General features: G+C 49.2%; 1 protein-coding gene across 15 annotated transcripts in view; it reads left to right on the forward strand.

Annotated features, from left to right (window-relative positions):
- The window catches only part of SHANK3 (SH3 and multiple ankyrin repeat domains 3), a 383,319-nt gene that overhangs the window by 318,911 nt on the left and 44,809 nt on the right, over positions 1-19,599 (forward strand). For all 15 annotated transcript variants that reach the window (XM_049813564.1, XM_049813569.1, XM_049813570.1 and 12 more), the window contains 2 exons: positions 16,740-16,875; positions 19,269-19,349. In XM_049813564.1, the coding sequence (XP_049669521.1) occupies positions 16,740-16,875; positions 19,269-19,349 (217 nt within the window). The remainder of the gene's footprint in view (positions 1-16,739; positions 16,876-19,268; positions 19,350-19,599) is intronic.

A 19,599-nucleotide genomic window follows, 5' to 3' on the forward strand; every position in this document is an offset into this window, starting at 1 on the left:
GGCCATCATGTCTAGGTGTGTTGAGCCACATGGAGTAGGCAAGAGTGTTATACTGTACCCAGACCCTGTGCTACACATGCAGGCCTGGCTTTATTCTCTGTATAGTCCTGAAAGCTGTACTGTAACTGTTGCTAGAGATGCCTCCACTAGCTCTACCTTCAATGGTGGAAGGACTTGACCAGTCTCTGCCAGGGACATGCGTTTTTTTGACTTCCCCTATCACTGCAACTACCTGAATGCACTTGCAGCATCTCTAGTCTCCCAGATGTTTTTTCTTAGCTATCTCTAGAAACTGTACAGCTTTTCACTCAGTGGCCTGGATGTCAGATGGCTCTGAAGACTGTTTATTTCCTGTGAGAAATACTTCTTGTAATAACAGAAAGACAATTAGGAGATACATTTTCGTGGCTTGGTGGACCATATTTTCAGCCTGAGATCTGGTTAAATCCTTATCCATTGTAGAAATCATGGAGTCATAGAATGGTTTGGGTTGGAAGGGACCTTTAAAGGTCATCTAGTCCAACCCTGCCTGCAGTGAGCAGGGACATCTTCAACTAGATCAGGTTGCTCAGAGCCCCGTCCAACCTGACCTTGGATGTTTCCAGGGATGAGTCATATACCACCTCTGCAGGCAACCTGTTCCAGTGTTTCACCATCCTCATCATAAAAAATTTCTTCCTTATATCTAGGAAACCTGTGTCCCAGTTATACATGAGTCTTTTTTACATCTTAAATTGGAGGGATTTTCTATTAGTTCCCTGAGCATATATATCAGTACAGTTTCCAAATATATTTTAGTGGGGAAAGTGGAGAGGCTGTTGTCCCATCACTCCTCGTCAGGGCTCTCTGGGGATCTTTGAGGGCTTTTGCATCAATTAATTACTCTGTTTTACAATGAATTCATAAGTTTGGGCTGATCTTCCTCCTGAGCCAGCTTTTGAACCCACAGCTGTATGTTCTCTCTTCTGTAGAGTCATAGAAGTGCTAGCTGGAAAGGTTCTCCGAGATCCTGCTCTGAGAAGGACTGTGTTAGGTCAGTGCTGGCTCTGTTCAGCCAAGCCTTAGAAAACATCTCCAGGATGCTGGTGCTGCAGTCTTTGTGGTGGCCTGTTCTGGGGCTGTACTGCCCTCCTCAGAAGATTTTTTTTTTGCTAAAGTCCGAGTCCAACCTGAACTTCCCAAACAACAATTTGTGGCTGTTGGCCACATTTGTTACATCATCTGCTACAGGAAGAGTTTGTCTCAGATACCTTTGTAAAGTGCCCTGCAAGCAGTTGTAGGCTGCTTACTTTTTTTTATAATGAGATCTGGGTCTGGTCTCTCTTCAGTTTCTCCCCACTCCTGAACTTGATGTCCAAAAACAGAACACTATTCCAGGTGCAACCTCACCAGTGCTGAGTAAAAAGGGCAATAAATTCCCTTAATCTGCTGGCCAGCCTGCTTGTTTTGTAGCCCAGTATGCAGTTTGCCTTATTCTCTGTGTGAATGCGCTATGGGCTCATACTCAGGCTGGCAGTCATCATAAATCCCTTTTCAGTTTCTTCAACAGAACTGCTACTCGGGCAGTCTCTCCTGAGCCCAGACCAATGTGCTGGGTTGGTCCGCCCCAGATGCACGCCTTCTTCCCATTGTTGAACTTTTTGAGGTTTCTGTGAGCCTGGTCCTCAAATTTCTCAAGGCCCCTCTGGTTTGAAGCTCTGCATTTCACCACGTCAGATGCTCCTACTAGTTTAATATCATCAGCACTTTTACTCAGTGTGTCCTCTGTGTCATCTGCATTGTTGATGAGGGTGTTGAACAAGATGGGCCCCAGGACTGGCCTCTAGAGCACTCTGCCCATTGCCAGCTGCCTAATCACTACCTTTTCACACAGCGGTCCAGTAAATTCTCAGCCCACCTAGCTGTCCATGCATCTGGTCCATAGCTCCTCAGTTTTCAAAGGAGAATGCTGTGGGGTTTGGTGTCAGAAGCCTTGCTGAAGTCATGGTATGTCATGTCTGCCTCTCCCCCCCTTGCCCACAGAACTAGTTGTTCTGTCACAGAAAACAGCCATATTGGTCAAGCACAGTTTGCTGTTGGGAAATCCATATTGAGTGTTCCTGCTTGCCTTCTTGTCCTTCAAATGTTTGTGCGTGAAGAAGACGTGCTCCATGGCTTTAATGAGGCTGAGAAATGGCTGACTCTCCTTCCCTTCTCAAAGGTGAGTGTCACATTCAGGACCAGTTGTCAGGGACCTTCCAAATCACCATGCTATCTCCTAGGGAATAGACAGCAGCCTCGCGATCACTTCAGCAGCTCCTTCAGCCCCCTCTGCTGAATCCCACCAGGCCTGTAGACCTGGATGCAGCAGCTCTTCTAAGAAGTCCCTAACCTGTTGCTTCCCCCCTACTGGCTGCCCATCTTGCATTGTCTGCTACACTCCAAGGTCTGGGAGCATGCTTTCCACAAACACTGAGACATAAAACAAAGTTAAGCACTTTGGTCTTGAAACAGTATATGTCTGTACTGTCCATGGCTGATTTTTCATCAGCAGACTCGCATTTTCTCTGAACTTCCTTTGGGTGCCAGCATACCACTACAAGAAATCCTTGTTCTGCTTAATTTCTTTTGATAGTCTTTGCTCCAGCTGGACTTTGGCCTTCCTGATATTGTCCTAGTGCTTGAACGTTGTTTTTATTGTTTTGGTGCCTGTCACTGTTTCTCCTTCTTGTATGTGCTCTTTGTATTTTCGTTCATTAAGCAGCTTGATACCTTATCAAGCAAGCCTTCTGCAAAAATACCCAGTCTTCCGAAATGACAGGGTGGGTGGGTTGTTCCTGAGATCTCAAAAAATTTTCTTTGAAAACCAGCACCCCCTTCCCTTTGGGCTGCTTCTCAGGAAGCTGAAGTCTGTCCTGAACCTCAGGATCCTAGCTCTACTACTCACCTTTCAAGCCTTCCTCCAGATGCACAATGCATCCATCTTGCAGTTGCTGCAGCCCAGGCTGCCCTGTGACCACATTCAGCACCAGTTTTTCCCTGTTGGTGAGTAGCAAGTCAAGCAGAACGTCACCTCTAGCAGCCAGTGTTTGTGTTAGGAAATTGTCACCAGCGGTCTGGAGCCTCCTGGATTCCTTGGCCTTACAGCAGATATCTGGACAGTCGAAATCCTGGAGAGGATGAGGGCTTGCAAGACTTCCACTAGTTGTTTATGGGCAGCCTCACCCACCACCTCCTCTGGGGCAGTGGTAACAGACCCAGTGTCTCCCCTGTTCCTAGCCTAGATCCAGAGACTCTCAGAAGGCATGTCTGTGTGCCCACACTGCAGCTCTGTGCGGTCAGGAGCTCCGTCACGTGAAGACACCTCCCTTCCCTGCCTGTCCTTCCTGAACAGCCTGTAGGCAGCTGTGGCCATGTCCTGATCAATGCATGCTGTCCCAGTCTTTGAGTCTGACCACAACATAGCCCTGCAACCGCAGCAGGACATGCAGTTCTTTGCGTTTGCTGTCCATGCTCTGTGAACCTGTGGAAAGTCTCCAAATACACCATCCTCAGGACAAGAAAATGAATGTCCCCCTGTGGACCTGTACTGGCATACCTCCTCCATACCTTCCTCTCTTATCTCCGGGCTTAGGTCCCCATTCTGCGATCAACTTAGTTTAAAACACTTCTCTCCACATCAGCAAGCATGGTCGCAAAGTGTTCCTCCCTCTCGTAGTTACACAGGGTCTTTCTCTTCCATCATCCTCCAGTGAGGCACCAGGATCAAGGAAGCTGAGTTGTAGCTGGCAGCATCAGCTGCATGGCCAGGCATCAATCTGGCAGATGTGTGTACTCCACAGTGGGTCTTTCTTTCAGCCAGAAGAGTTTCTGGGGACAGACTGTTGAGAACATAGCTGGAACATGCTCTCGCTTTGTCTCCATTGCCCGTAACCCCAAAGCCCTGCAGTCACCTTTGAGCTGCTCAGGGTTTTTCATGGTGAATCACTGTTCTGGATGAGCAACAAGGGGTAGTAATCAGAAGGGTAGAGGAGTCCCAAAATCTTTCCACAACACTGCCAATCCAGGCCCTGGGGCAGGCAGCAAACCTTCCAGGACAGCAGTTCTGTCTGGCACATGGTGTCTTTGTCCCACGTCTGGTGGCAGCCTTCCCCGTGACAATGACATGGGCTAGGGTAAAGAGGAGAAGCCCTAAATATGGTTCCTCACTCTTTTCCAGCACAAGGTCACCTAGCAGAACCACTGAAGGTTTTTAGCCAAGGTAACCTCTGAATTGCATCTTGTCTGTTTTCTTTCCTGAGTTTTGTTCTTCCAAGGCAGAGCTCTCTCTCCATTTTAAATGCATTTTGTTGTTCTTTATCCATTTGACAAAATCTTTTAGGAAGACCCCTGCATCTCTCGTGTACTGCAGCAGAGGTGTCTGAGAAGGCAGTATCCAGGTGCAGAAACTGTCTTACTGGAGAGCTGCGCAGGGCAAGACTTTGGTAGCTGAGGCAGAGCTGCCAGCATCTCTCCAGGCATATTTCAGAAGGGCTCAGATGTTCTCCAGGCTGCCTTTGGGAAGTGAGTCCATTCTTGAGTTCAGTGCGTACCACGCTTAACGTCATTGCCAGTGCTGCAACCTTCACGTGAGACACAAGGTTGGGGAGAGCAGTGCTGTCACCTCCCTGGCTAGGAACTCGGTCTCCTATTGTCACCTCTTCACTTTGGTGTTGCTGCATGGCATGAACCGTTAAGTGAGGACACATAAAGGTAAGTGAATTGAAGGAGAAAGGAAGGTAACTGCTCAGGACTGCACATTCCTAGGAATTCGGCATCCAGCACACAGTCATAACGTCTTCTGGGCTCTTTCACTCAGAACTGAAAGGTTTGGCAGAACTATAGGAGTAGGTGGGTTTTACCCTTTCATACCACATTCAGACAGCCTGAGTCAACAAATCCTACGGATACTGCTAAGGCAAAGAGTGTCTATGCTTGAGTCCTGGGATGACTACTTGACCAGAGTTTGAAAGTGCTTGTGGACAGTGCATCTTGAAGATGCGCTGCTTACTGGTAGGTAATCTTGGAAAGGCAGGGGAAGTGGATGTGACTGTTACAATGTCATGTAGCCAGATGAAATGCAGTACCACAAAGATGTGATGTTTCCTGAGGGAAGGTTTCAAACTGCAAAGATTTAGGCAGTCATGCAGAGCTCAGCAACAGGCTTTATTGAGATACCTTTGAATGAAGTGGAATTTGAATCTAGTAGCTGCTGTAGAGGGTACCCAGGTGACTGCCTCTCTGTGCCCAGCTCCAGAACAAAATACATGCAGACAATTACACTGTTATACAATTAGTGCTCACCTGGCTCGCTGGAGTCAGTGGGACAGCGCCAGGCTGTGAAGGTGGCACAGTTTAGGACTAGATTAGACCTATCGGGGCATGGGATTTTGAAAATCCTGCCTTGTCTGACCAGGATTCAAGAGCACAGTCTGTAGCATCTAGCCTTGTGTATTCCTCTGAGCCTGACAGGTTTTAGATCCTTGATTTTTTTCCTTGAGGGGCCTCTAACTAGTGGTGTAAACAACAGCCTTTGTACGTACACTTCCATTTTATACATACATTGAGCATGCGTGCATATATACACAGGACTTATGGACATTAGATACAAATATGGATATAAATTTGTGAATATTTTCATTATTTAGGTCTGTATTATTGTATTGGACTTCCAGGGTAAGGTTTTGGTAGCAGTAGAGGTACAGGGGTGACTTCTGAGAGAAGCTGCTAGAAGCAGTGCCAGCCAGCTCCAAGTCAGACCCGCCGCTGGCCAAGGCCGAGCCCATCAGCGACAGTGGTAGCACCTCTGGGAGAAGAGACTTAAGAAGGGGAAAAAGTTGCTGTAGGACAGCAACTGCAGCCAGAGAGAGGAGTGAGAACATGTAAGAGAAACAGCGCTGCAGACCCCCAGGTCAGTGCAGAAGGAGGGGAGGAGATGCTCCAGGCACTGGAGCAGAGATTCCCCTGCAGCCTGTGGGGAAGACCATGATGAGGCAGGCTGTCCCCCTGCAGCCCAGGGAGGTCCACGGTGGAGCAGATCTCCACCTGCACCCCAGGGAAGACCCCACGCCGGAGCAGGGGGATGCCCAAAGGAGGCTGTGACCCTGTGGGAAGCTTGCACTGGAGCAGGCTCCTGGCAGGACCTGCGGATCTGTGGAGAGAGGAGCCCACGCTGGAGCAGGTTTGCTGGCAGGACTTGTGACCCCATGGGAGACCCACACTGGAGCAGGCTGTGCCTGAAGGACTGCAGCCCAGGGAAGGGACCCATGCCCAAGAAGTTCATGGAGAACTGTCTGCCATGGGAGGGACCCCACGCTGGAGCAGGGGACGAGTGAGGAGCCCTGCCCCTGAGGAGGAAGGAGCGGCAGAGACAACATGTGATAGACTGACCCCAACCCTCATTCCCCATCTCCCTGCGCCGCTGGAGGGGAGGAGGTAGAGAGAATTTGGGAGTGAAGTTGAGCCAGGAAGGAGGGAGGGGTGAGGGGAAGGTGTTCTAAGTTTTGGTTTTATTTCTCATTACCCTTCTCTGATTTGATTGGTATAAAATTAAACTAATTTCCCCAAGTCAAGTCTGTCTTGCCCATGACAGTAATTGCTGAGTGATCTCTCCCTGTCCTTATCTTGACCCATGAGCCTTTCATCACATTTTCTCTCCCCTGTCCAGCTGAGCAGGGGAGCTGCTCTATCAGAGCAGCTTTGGTGGGTACCTGGTGTCCAGCCAGGGTCAACCCACCACAATTATAAAGTCGTACAAAAGCATTGTTAAAAGAAAAGAAAATTGTGATTAACAGTCGACCTGGGATCTCACTGCCAGAACAGTGGGGTGTGTGGGGTGGTGAGAAGGCTTCTGGGGTGGTGTCTGCATTGGTGCTGCAGAGACCCCACCAGTCACCTTTCCTTGTGGGCAGGGAGAAAACCTGCTACAGCAGAGGTTAGTTCAACAGGGGAACACTTCCTGAATGTCTGTCTGCCTCTAGTGAAATACTGTTGCTGTGAGATAATGTAATCGAGTATTAATTTCATTTGACAGATTAAAAAAAAAAGGAATCGGTGGCTCCAATAAAAATGTGCAGGTGTAGCAGCAGTTCTGATGGTCGGGCTCTGGCCGTGCTTATCATGTGCAGAGCATGTCAGCAACCCATGAGTGTCTCCTGGGGAGGAAAGAGTGCCATTTTTCTGAACCTCAGAGGTTTTGGTATTTGAGAACATAAATTTTACATAATTAACAAAATCTGAGGGTTATTTGAGGACACGCTGCTAAATGCAGTCCAAAAATCAGGGGGAAAAAATCTGCTGGGCAAGACATCACCCACTTCAGTGAGATAATGAAGGAGCAGTTAAGTATTACTTACAGACACATGTATCCCCTTCTTACTGGAAAGGTTAGGAAGTAAAGGAGAAGGAAGTGTGGTTAATTTGAGCTAAAGTGTGTAGGAGGTTGATAAGGGGAGCCAAAGGAAATATCAAAGGCCAATATGTAAAGATAATAAGAAATTTTAGAGCATTAGAGAGAAAAAAGTCTGGTAGAGATCCATTTCTATATGTAAATGATAAAATTGTATATTCTGGTGCAAAAAAAAAAAAAAAAAAAGGCAGAAATGTTCTGCTCTGAGTTCGGAACAAATCAGGAGGATGTATCTATCCATATGATGTGCTTGGAACAGAAAGTTTCCCAGCTGTAACCAAGGAGAAAGTGAGATAGTATTTGCTAAAAATAAACATACTCAAATTAACAGGCTTGAATAACATATACCCAAGTGTCTAAAAGAGCCTAGCTGAGGAGTTGTCTGAACCACTGATGTTAATACCTCAAAATCTTGCTAATCTATGAAATTTTGAAGAGTTGGTAGAGGGCTGTTGCTATTCTAATATTCTGAGGGTATAAAATAGGTGATTCAGGAAACTATAGCTTGCTTAGCTCAGCGTCAATGCTGCGTAAAATAATGAAGCTATTAATTTGGAGCACAATCAACAAAGAATTAGAGAATGAAAATACAGTTAATATCATACAGTGTGGTTCCATGGAAGGTGGAAACAAACCTGCTGCCGTTTCTCAACAGCATCATAGGACTGGTTAAGGTGAGGCCTGTGTTTACATAGTATGTTTTGACTTCCTTAATAACCATGTGACTTGTGTATAAATAAACTTACAATAAATGGAATTAAGTGAACGAATGTGGCTTATAAGCATTGCGAAGACGTGCAGGGGTACATTTCAGAAAGCATCGCCTAAGAGGAAGGTACCAGTGGGGGGGACCGTCACCAGCAAGGTTTCTTTACATTTTTTGATCCCCGCAGCTCAACACTTCTATCACTGTTTCAAAATAGTGACAAAACCCCATGTTTGTAAGGATTGTAGGTATCGCAAACAGTGGGGGAATAGCTAACAATAAAGTAATTGCTGCAGAGTGATCTGGCTTTCCTGCTGAAGCAGCCATGTTCCAGCAGACGGTGCAAAGTGACGTGTCTGCAAGCAAAGAATGTAGGTTACAGGATATGAAATTACCCTGGAAAAATGTAATTCAGCAAAGGACATGGGTTTCTCCAAGATAATTGTGTTATCGTTAGTTGATTGCGTAGGATGTGGCAGAGATATTTTGTATATGTAAAGGACAAACTTCCAGAGTTATGTGAACTTGCCTATTCTGGTTGCAGCTTTGGCAGATCACTAAAACATCATCGCTTTGTGCAAGTCAGACATTCACACCACAGGATGAATCGGACATTACTGAGCAGAATTCTAAAAGGCTCTCAGAATGATTCACGAGCTGAAAAAAGGTTTGAGGCTTAAGGAGTCCATCTTGCTCAGCATATTGAAGGAGGGCTGATGAGAGCAATAGTTCTGGTGTGTGGATATTTAATTCCATCACCCGGCTTGGGGCGGGGATAGCTCACTGCAGATCTCAGTGCACGTACAGAAGATCCCCTGGATAGCCACAGTCATGGATTTTAGTGAAATCCCATTTCAAAGTATTTCTGCACGAGTATGTCCTTTGCCCAGAGAATAAGATTGCCTGGGAGAGGTGGAAAAGGCAGTTTAGAGCTCAAGTTCTCAGAAGGAGCATCTTAGGATCTGGATAATCTTGCAGCCTTTCTCCAGTTCTAGTGCTTTGAGATGCTGAAGGGCTGAAGTTGGCCATTGGAAATCCAGAGAACTCTGCTGGAGTCACTCTCTGGAGTGACGTTTGGTTTTGTTCCTGTTGGTGAAGATTTACCCACAAAACCCCCTGAGTTTTGCCTAGTGATCTGTGCATATCCTGGTTGATGGACCCATTGTTCTCATGGTTGATGGCCATAACAGAGCTCTGGAGCAGAATAAACTTAATTCATGCCTCAGAGCTTATGTTCCTCTAAGTAACTTCTTATTCCTGGGAACGTGCGTGATTCAGGTGATTCATTGTCAGGTCAGGCTTCTTATGTACAGACAGATACTGCATAATGAAGGTACAGACAGATACCACATAATGCGTGGTTCTTTCAGTCTTTCCTCAGAACTCAGCCCTTCTAATTTTCTGATAATACTGTGCATTTCTCAAAGCTGCTTCTCACTGGTTAACATCATCTGGGTAATGAAGTATCCAGAATGGACCACAGCATGCTTGCTGAAGCTGCAGGGATAATACCTTTATCCTCCTTCAAAAACCAAACACTGCATTGTTATAGCTTTGGATACCGGTCGCTGTTAAAGGATCCCTTCCTTGCACGGGGACAGAGTTTTCTGTTCTCTTTTTCCCACAGTATGACTTCAACTGGGAACATTTTGTTTGTCCCAGAACTGCTGGCACTATGCTAGGGACTGCACGAATGTACCACTGGTCTCCACATAGGTGGTATCTCCTTCAGGAGGAAGTTTTCTCATGCTTTAGAATAGCCAGATGTGCTGAACCCGGGTCACAGTCCAGTACTCTGACCAGCTGCTTTTGGATATTCCACACATGGCGGGTTCAGTGTTTCATACCAAATTCACGTATTTGAAGTTATTTGACATTACATGGGATTTTGATTCAGCAGAGTGGTACAGCAATGTACTTAAATGTAAATATAAATTACACTTAGCAGAATATAGCAGATGCAATATACAGCTGGATCACCATACAGAAGTGATTCTTGTTACCAGTCTCTATATCTGCTCACCATCATGCCACTGGCTGTCCCCCTTCACCTTGAAGGCATAAGTGGGTTGATACCAGCTCAAGCACGTTGCTGTCTCTGAGTTCTCACTGTTTGTTTGTTGTTTGGTTTTTATATTGTCTGTTGGGCTAATCCAGTTATACAGTCCTTCTCCCCCATTCTGGTCTTGCTAACTCAGGAGGGCTTTCACGCTCTTCTCCTTAATTTAAGGATGAAATTAAAGAGCTGGTTGACCCACTCAACTGGTACAGCCAGCTGATCCACTCACCTGATACAGCTGAATGATCCACTGAGCTGCTGTAGCCAGCTGATCTAAAACAAAGGCTGCCCTCCCGTCCCCTTGGTGTTGAGATTGGTTCAGCTTTCGCCGCAACAGCTCTGGTCAATCACTCCCTACATTTTTCCCTCAGCTTCAAGGGCACATAGCCCTTGCCTATCTTTTCAAAGCTTTCTTCTGCTGTAGGGGTTCATTGGTCAGTCACAAGGGGCGAAGTGTTAGTGCTATTACTCAAGTCACATTAGAGCTCATCTGTAGTAATATCCACCACCCTAGAAATCTGTGTTCAAGAAAGATGAGTTCAGGCTGGAACAGGAGCATAGAAAAGCTACTGAGAAGATCAGGGGAGTAGGGACTTTATCTCCTGTGGCAGCCTACTAAAGCTTCATATCTTTATTGACTTGCTGGGAGAGATCAGACTGAGTGTATGAAAAGTCCCACTGGGCCAGACTGATGATCCATTAGCCCATTTTCCTGTCCTTGACAGTGGCATTATAAAATGCTATTAATTAAGGAGATTGCATGTGCCTGGCCATTTTGGGTAGTCCATTCCCCTTGTGCATTCCAGCGTCCGATGTCGTCATACTAGGGACATTAGCAGGAATGACCCTGCTCGGTCCTGTTACAATCTGTGCATAGACCTGCTCTCTGGGAATTTCTCTACTCTCTCTGAATCTGCCAGCACTGTCCACCTCCACGGTCTCCCATGGCAGCCAGCTCCGGACAACCATTGCCCATTGCATAAAGAAGTCTTGCTTTTGTCTGGTTTTATCTGATCTGCCACTAGTCTCATTGAGAGAGACTTGGTGAACAGCAGCTCTGCCTTCACTGTATCCACTGCCTTGGGGAGTTTTTTAAGCCTTGGCCGTGTGCCTCCCTGAGCTTTCTCCTCCCTAAACTGGAGACTCCCAGCCTTCTCAGTCTGTCTTGGTAGAGCAGTTGCTCCATCCCCTTGACCATTTTAGTTGCCTTCCCTGGCCCTACTCTAGTTCCACCGCTTCCTCCTTGAGACACTGAACCAGACCTGCATATAGGCACTGAAGGCGTGCACGTGCAGGATCAGCACAGCCCCAAATGGCATTGCCCACCTTGCTTTCCACCTCTTCCCTGATATATTTTGTTGGCTTTTTTGGCGGTTGTTGTGCACAGAGCCCATGATTTTCGAGAGCTGTCAGTATCAGCTCCAAGAGTTTTCTGGAGCTGTATCCACCAGGTCCATGTTCAGCATCGTGTAGCATATTCAGATGGCTCTTCCCTAGGAGCATTGCTTTGCATGTATCTACATGATGACCCATCTGCCACTTTTTGCCCTCTCACTCAGTTCGGGAGTTCTCCTGGAGTTCATCAGCATTGATGCATCATTTGGCCACTCAGAAGATAGTTGCAGCAGTTTATAATGCCCAGACCTTGACATAGTGTATTCAAGTTTCTGTGTATGTTCTCTTATGTTTTGTAGACACTTTCTGCATGAGCTGACTCTCGATCTGTTGTCTTCTTCCAGGCCAAAAGCACATCTCCAAGAGCAGGGCATCCTTATCAGGCAGTTGTGCCCAAGAAACAGGAATCTTCCTTTATTGCTGGATCAAAACCAGTCACACTTCCACCACTGCCTGTCTGATCTTTCTCATTCCAACGCCTCCCCATTTGAGGGCCAGCAGTCATTTGGAGTGTTTAATTCAATGGGCAGGACTCCCAGCTGCTGGTCTTCTTGAAGATTCATCTCTGCACTTCATAGACTGGGACCAAAACCTGATTTTTGAGTGTGTGTCTCAGGCAATTCCCCTGTGTTGCTCTAACATCGTCAGACGGCCCCAGGCTGTCTGCGTGACAGGGATCCTCAGTGCCTCGGTCTGCTCAGAGAGATGAAACAGTTTGCTTTGTTCATTTTGCTGCCTCCTCTTTTTATGTCTAAGTGCTTTTCTTCCTCCTGTGGGAGATGGTATTGTGCTCCTGAGAGCGTAGTTCTGACATTTCATTCCTGCTGACGGTGGGGGACGGCTTGGCTGAGATCCTCTCCCAGTTCAGCAGATCAGCATCATCAGCAAACGGCAGCCCCTGTTCCCTCTCGGGCAGCTGACCCCCAGGGTCTGTTGGGGCTTCATCTGGCAGCCTGTCAGTGGGCTGCAGGTGCTAGTGTTGCGTCTCCCTTCCCGCTGTGGAACAGTATCTTGAACCACCGGTTTTCTCACTGTTGATGAGAGCTCACCTCCCTATAGGTTATAAACCCAGCCTCAGTGCCAGGCTCTGTGATCTCAGTACAGGCGGTTTATCATGCCGTATTGACTCAGCGCAGCTTTGAAGCTGAAAAAGAACTGAAAATCTTCACGCCATCTTCTCAGTGAGCTAACCTGTTTATCAGATATGTTCTTCTCTTCATATTTTGAATTTTTCCAGAGCAACTGTTAGAGAAACTGTGCTCGGATAAGTGTTTAGCCAAAGTTGTTTGCACTTGCAGAGTTCTGTAGTTCATTTTCTTGGGTATCACCAGGAACTGGGGGTGAATCAGGTTTTTGTATTTTTCAGAAATTTGGTTTTTTCCCAGACATTCTTGCATAGCAGAAGCAACTGTCTGACCAGTCTCCCCTGTGGTCAGCTTTACTGTACAACATTCATTCTTGAACTCCCATGTTATTTTAGCCTCCCCACTGCTTTTCTTACCTGCTTTCTGCAAGATGCCATTCCTGCTGGTCAGGTTGAGCTGCAGTTTCTGGGGCTTTGAGCACCTGCTTGGTTTTAGTCCCATCTTTCACAGAAAAGGCCTGGCAACATGGGACCAGTGTTTTGTGGTTGTCACTGCAAGACCCTTACTGCACTGTCCCCTCTGTTTTAAACAGCAGGAGAGATGTTGTTTTTTCCCCTAGGCCAAATTATTCACATTTATACTCCAGTGACCAAGCTTTCCTTTGCAGATTTTGTAACCCAGCCCAGCTCTGGCACATTTCTGACTGGTTTGGTTGTGGCTTTGGGTTGACATCGTTCTGGCCAAGGGTGTTTCAGAGAGTCAAAGGGTCAAGTCAACAGTCCCGGGCAAGCGTGGCATTGAGACTCTCTGCACTTCCTGACCAGTGTCGTGTTCTTCATGTCTTTCATGGCTGGCCCTTAGCATGCTTTGTAAAGCTGGTGCTGCTCTCCCTGTGGCTGCCTTGTTGTGCTCTGGATAGTCAAGCAGTGCCCAGCAACAGCTGAAGTTGCACGATACTGGCTAAGTTGGTGTCTTACAGCTTTTTGTAGGAATTGTCCATCAACGGGCACATTTGAAACGCATTGGGTAAAAAGCTGTCTGACCACGTTGGTAGCTTTTCCTCATCCCTGACCTCATCAAGGTATAAACAATTGAAAATCAACATTTTCCATCTGTCACTTGACTGTCAGCAAAAACGCCAACAGCCTGCCAGAACACCAACGGGGTACAGCGCTCCGGTCATGCTTCTGCCAGGCGGTGGGTGCCAGAGCAGTCGGTGCTCTCTGTCCCAGAGACCACATACGCTGGCTTGTGCCACCAGTGCTGCACCAGAATGGAGCAGAGGGAGAAGGTCTCACCTTTCCAGCCCTCAGGGTCAAAATATCCCACTCCTACTTCTCTGCATTTGAGTAACCTATAAAAGCTGAACTGCTGCCCATTTGGGTGGACAAGTTTGGATGATTAAAAATGAAACAGAAAGCACAGGCATGTTCTGTCAGTATTTCTGTTCTTTATTTGGAAGGGAGCAGGGTGATGTGCATGTATCACATGCAGATGATGAAATGCTTTCCGAGCCATTAGTAACCGAAGCTGTAAGCATCTTCCAGGTGGTAATTTTTCAGTATTTGCATTTTGTAATTGTATGATGCTGGGGCAATGCCAGGAGACTGGCAGAGCACTGGTGTTTGGAAGGGGCAAAGAGATGATCCAGTTAATTATAAACCTGTGAGTCTGATATCAGTTGCTGGCAAAAAAGAAACAATCAGATAGTGAAGGCAGTTGATAAAGAGTTAAAGAGTAGAATATAATTACCAGCAGAAAACCTCATAGAACAAATTTCATTTCATTCTTTGGGGTGTCAGATTTGTTTGACAAAGGTAACGGTTTAGATGTAATAGATTTTGTTTACCCCTGTATAACATCTCCATTACAAAACCTGCTGTGTACAACCAGCAGAGCGCCTGGGAAGTGGTTCACAAATTTGCCAGATGACAGGTCTTGGCAAGTACTTGTCACTGAGGAACGGTCACTGGACGGGGTTTCTAGAGGGTCTCTCTAGGACTTAAGACCTGATGCTGCTCAGTGATGTCATACATGTTCTAGAAATGACCCTGAAATCAAGGCTAATAAATACTAGGTGTGCAGGCGACCCGCGGGCTGTGGCACTGGGGATACGCCGCACAGCCATGGGCTCTGCTGTGTGAAGGTGCTTTGGAAAACTAAAGGGCTCACAAAGAAAAACTGCTGAAGTGGGTTAGGATCGGGAGAAAGTAGAAGCTAACCATGCTCCAGGATTCAATCCATTCCATCCTGTTCATCCAAAAAAACAGATTAAGAGGTGATTTAACTAGAATAGGCTAGTAGTTTCATAGAAATCACATTTTCTGAGGAAAATGTGTGTTTTTCTGCAAATTGACTAATTATTGAGTCAATTAGAATCAAAATTGAATCAACTAACAATATTTGAAATAAAATTATTTCAAAAGCTTTGCATCTTAGAGAATGTTGATGTTCCATTTCAGAATTTAGTTCAACCCTTTTTTTCATTTTTGTATTTTTTTACAGTTTTTCATAGAAAACAGCACTATGGCTCATGTATTTCAAATGTTATAACCTACATACTTTTAATTATTTAAACAACAGATCAGTCTAGCCTAAAGACTAAACATCTCCAGCTGGAGTTGAAACACATAAAACCCAAACATTCTTGAAATGCCGAAGTTTCCAGCATCCAGGATAATTATGCATTTCAGTCTGTTGTACTTGTGATCCCACACGCTGTGGCACAGGGATGATGCTGGTATTGAGGGAGGTGGGACTGTGCATGAGGAAGGGTAGCACAAGAGCCTGGGGCTGAAAACTGCTTTCTTGATATAATATAGGAACAGGTTGGGGTTTTTTTAAAGTGGTGGGAATTACTAATCATGAATCCTCCATGTCTGGTGTCTTTGAGACCTGAAGCCGGTGGCATGCAACAGTTTAGCTATAACGCTTCTGGTCTTGAACTTAGGGTGACAAAATTGATGTTGCATGGACAATCTATATCCTGTTATTACCTGTCTTTTGAGTGTTCCACTTCTGGAAACATAAATATTAATGTAAATATTAACATAAGTGCTTCTATATTTATTGCCCATAGATAATCACTTGTCTCTTATTTGCCATCACTTGTTATCTTATGCCTAGAGTAGCAGCAGTCCTGGGCTACCCAGCACATTTCAAAAGCGACTGCAAAGTGTGCAAACACATCTGGTTCTTTTACGAAGTAGACAACTAAGCCACAAAAGTTGGAACCAGTTTTTCCAGTGCTGAAGCATCTGAACTGTGGCATCCTCATCTCCACTACACCTAAACCTCAGTTACCCAAAGTGAGGGTCCATCTGTTAATGCCCTGTGGAGAACCTTGTGTTTGTTGCTACTTGGTAGATACCCAAGTACTGAGGTTGTATTTTCCAGTTTATTTCTTGGTTTGGTGTCTTAGAGATTGCCTAGCCTGCCATCACAGCCCAGTGCTTGTTGTCCAAGAAACTAATAGGTTATGCTAGTGCTAAAAACTATGACAGGAACGAGCTTCAGCATGTGTCCTGTAGACCCCTGGAAGGAGTCGATGAGCATGTCTATAGCTAGGGGAGCAGATAAGTGTCTCGGTACAACACGGGTTGCTGCTGGTGGGGACAGGGCAGCTGAGCTTTTGGGGACAATCCCTGTGCACGCAGCTCTGCACGGGTGCCTGTGCTCTTCTAGAGCCTCTTGCAGACCTGTGGCACAGCTGGAGACCTCCAGACCCAGGAGCCTCCTCTGTGGCTGCCAAATAGCTGGCAGAACTAGGAAATGCCCAATTTTTAGTGATTCACCTTGATGGCCCAGTAGGAAGGGGGAGGTCCAGGCTGCAGCCCTGGTTTGCACTGGCCTGTTGCAGGTTCCTCAGCTTCTCCAGAAGCTTGAGGTCACTGATAGGTGACATCCCACAGGGACAGCTTAAATGCAAAGATGTGCTAGGCTGTATACACAGATGCAGAGTTGCAAAATCATCTGGTTTTGTGGTTTGACATCCGTTGGTCTTGCCTTCTGCCCGCTCTCTTTGTGACAGCCAGCCTTTACACTGCTCTTTTCCTGTTTGTGTCCTAGGTGAATGGTGTCAACGTGGTGAAGGTGGGACACAAGCAGGTGGTGTCCTTGATCCGGCAAGGGGGGAACCACCTGGTGATGAAGGTTGTTTCCGTCAGCCGCAAGCCAGAATCGGAAGAAGTTGTTCGGAAGAAGGGTAAGTGTGGAGTCTCGTGGTTCTCTGAACAGGGGGTTGTGTTGCCTAAATGTGAGCAGGCCTGCAGAAGCCCATGGGGGTGCTGGTGAGGAACTGCCCCTGCTTCAGCATGCAGGGGAGGGTCGTGGTAGAGAACCGGCCCTGCTGTGTGAGGGAGGTTGTGACGGAGAGCTGCCCCTGCTAAGCACGGGGCTGTCAGGGTGCAGAACTGTCCCGGTGGGGTTGTGGAGGCTGTCAGGCCAGAGGACGGTGCCCACAGGAGCGCAGGGTGTGCCAGGGTGGAGGACAGCCCCCGTGGCGGTGGGGGGTGCCAGGGTGGAGCCTGTCCTCTCTCGGGGGGTTGCCATGGCTGGGAACTGCCCCACGGGCTGGGAGCTCCTGGGGGCACGGCCAGTCCTGGGGCTGCTGGCCATGTGTTGGACTTGCCCTCGCTCAAGGGAGGGCAGGCAGCTGTGGGGCCCCCCAGAAGGCTCTGGACCTTTGCCCCTTTGTCCCCAGGCCCCGAGGACAGAGCTGAGACCCTTGCCAGAGGTGGGGCCAAAGGGGGAGTTCGGTGGTGGGCTGATCTGCTCATGGCCAGCGGGGCAGAGCATCCCTCAGGGGAGGGGGCATCCAGCTGAGGAGGGCAGGGGCACATCTGGAAGGCAGCTGGATGGGAGGCAGCCAGCTGTATACAGGGGGGACACATAATAGCATAGAGCTGTGGAGGGCAGGGACACATCTGAGGAGAGCCAGCTAGGGAGGCTGGAGGCACATCTGGGAGCAGCTGGCTGTGGAGGGTAGGACCTCATCCAGGGGCAGCCAGCTGCAGAACACAGGGGCACATCTGGCAGCAGCTGTCAGTGGAGGATAGGACCTCACCCACAGGCAACCAGCTGCAGAAGGCAGGGGCACATCTGGGAGCAGCTGGCAGCATGGGGCAGGCTGTCCCTGTCCGCCCCCACTCTGGGCCATGTGCGGGCAGGCAGGCTGTGGGGCAGGAGCGTTTTCTGGGGGAGCACGGCTGGGAGCCCGGCGTGGGGGGACAGGAGCGGGGCGCTCCCAGCACAGCACGCAGGGCGTGGGGGAGGGAGGCAGCTCTGCACGCTGACACTAAGAGCTGCAATTATATTGTCACGGCACAAAAGCAGGAGTCGTGGGAAAGGCTGAGGCTCGGGAATCAGTGCTGGTACCACCGCCGGTGCCGCTCGCCGCTTCTCCCGGTGCTTCCAGCCTCGCAGCGGGTGAGCAGCTGCCCGTTGCCGCCCGTCGCTGCCCGTCGCTGCCTGCTGCCCATGCCCTGAGCCCACAGAGCTGGACAGCCGCTCTTCCAGCGCGGGGTGCGGGGACCGGAGCTGAGTCCCCTCTGTGGGACCCTGGCTGCAGCACAGCTGGGGAGGGCCAGACCCCCGTCCCTCCCCCCGGCTGGGGCTCGTCTCTTCCTGGGGGTGAGGAGGCCTGTGTGGGACTGGCGTTTTCTGGCTGAATCCGCCCCTGTTGGGGTCTCTGATGCAGGCAGCGCCAGCAAAGCCTGAAGCTCCGGTTGCCATGGCAATGCCTGAGCGTTGAATCCAGCATTGTCAGCGAGCGAGCGTGAGGAGGAGGAGGCACCCCAAGTGAAGAGGAAGAGCCTTCAACTGGTCCCCGCTCGGGTGGGCTCATGGCATGCGGTGCCTCCGGGGCAGCCCCACGGGCCGGCCCGGCTAGGCAGCCCCTCGGGGCAGCCCCGCGCTCTGGCACAGCACCGCGCAGCCCCGTGCCGGCCATGTGCCTCTGCTGCCCGGCACGGAGCCGGCCGCCTCCAGCGCTTCATTAGGGCCGGCGGGAGCTTCACCCCGTCCTGGATACGGCCGAGCCGGCAGAGGAGGGTGGGTGGGCTGTGTTTCGCTGGGGGATGCGCCGCGCCGAGGCGGGAATGAGAGACTGAGATCAGGCCTGCTGGACTTGTTTCTCCCTCCTACCCTCCACCCATGGTGTGTGCGGAGGGGAAGCAGCCATCAAAGCTGTTTGCTGAGTCCCACAGGCAGGCAGCCAGCTGCCTGAGAGATTTAATTCGCAGGAGGCTTTCATAGCCATAGCATCTCCGGTAGCTGCAGGGGGGCAGGCGCAGCCCGGGGACATGACTTGGACTCTCCTCTGCTGAGGGCTGTGGGAGCCTGGGCAGCGTGCACGTGCCTCCGGGAGCCACCAGCCCCTCCGTGCCGGGGCCTGCCCCGTGCCCCGGGACTGTGCTACCGAGACCATGAAGAAGTTTGCTTCCACGCGCAGCCTCAATAAGATCCTGCAGCAGTGCGACTCCTCATCCCGCGAGTACGAGGAGATCCAGGCTGTGGAGAAGAAGTGGCATCTGCATCTGGCCACTCCTCGTAAGTTCCTGGACAAGAAATGCAAAATGCCGTCTCTCTTCCTTTCAGCTCCGCCACCTCCCAAGAGAGCGCCCAGCACCACCCTGACCCTGCGTTCCAAGTCGATGACGGCCGAGCTGGAAGAGCTGGGTAAGCGGCGGCAGGGGCTCGCGCATGCATGCAGGGGTGCATGAGGAGCATGCGGGGCCGTGGCCAGAGCAGGCAGCACACTCGCCCAACGTCCATTTTCTGGAGGGGTGCATGAGCACGAGTGCGAGGCGATCCGCGCACCTCCTGCGCTGAAGTTTCCGTCGTGCTTAGCGGTGTGTGGGGCGCGGCGGGCTGAGAGCCCGCTGCCATTGCCGCAGAGGTGCAGGAGTCCCCCATAGAGCCGGTCCGC

The sequence above is a fragment of the Accipiter gentilis genome, chromosome 11 (genome assembly GCF_929443795.1).
Source record: "Accipiter gentilis chromosome 11, bAccGen1.1, whole genome shotgun sequence".
Taxonomy (NCBI): domain Eukaryota; kingdom Metazoa; phylum Chordata; class Aves; order Accipitriformes; family Accipitridae; genus Astur; species Astur gentilis.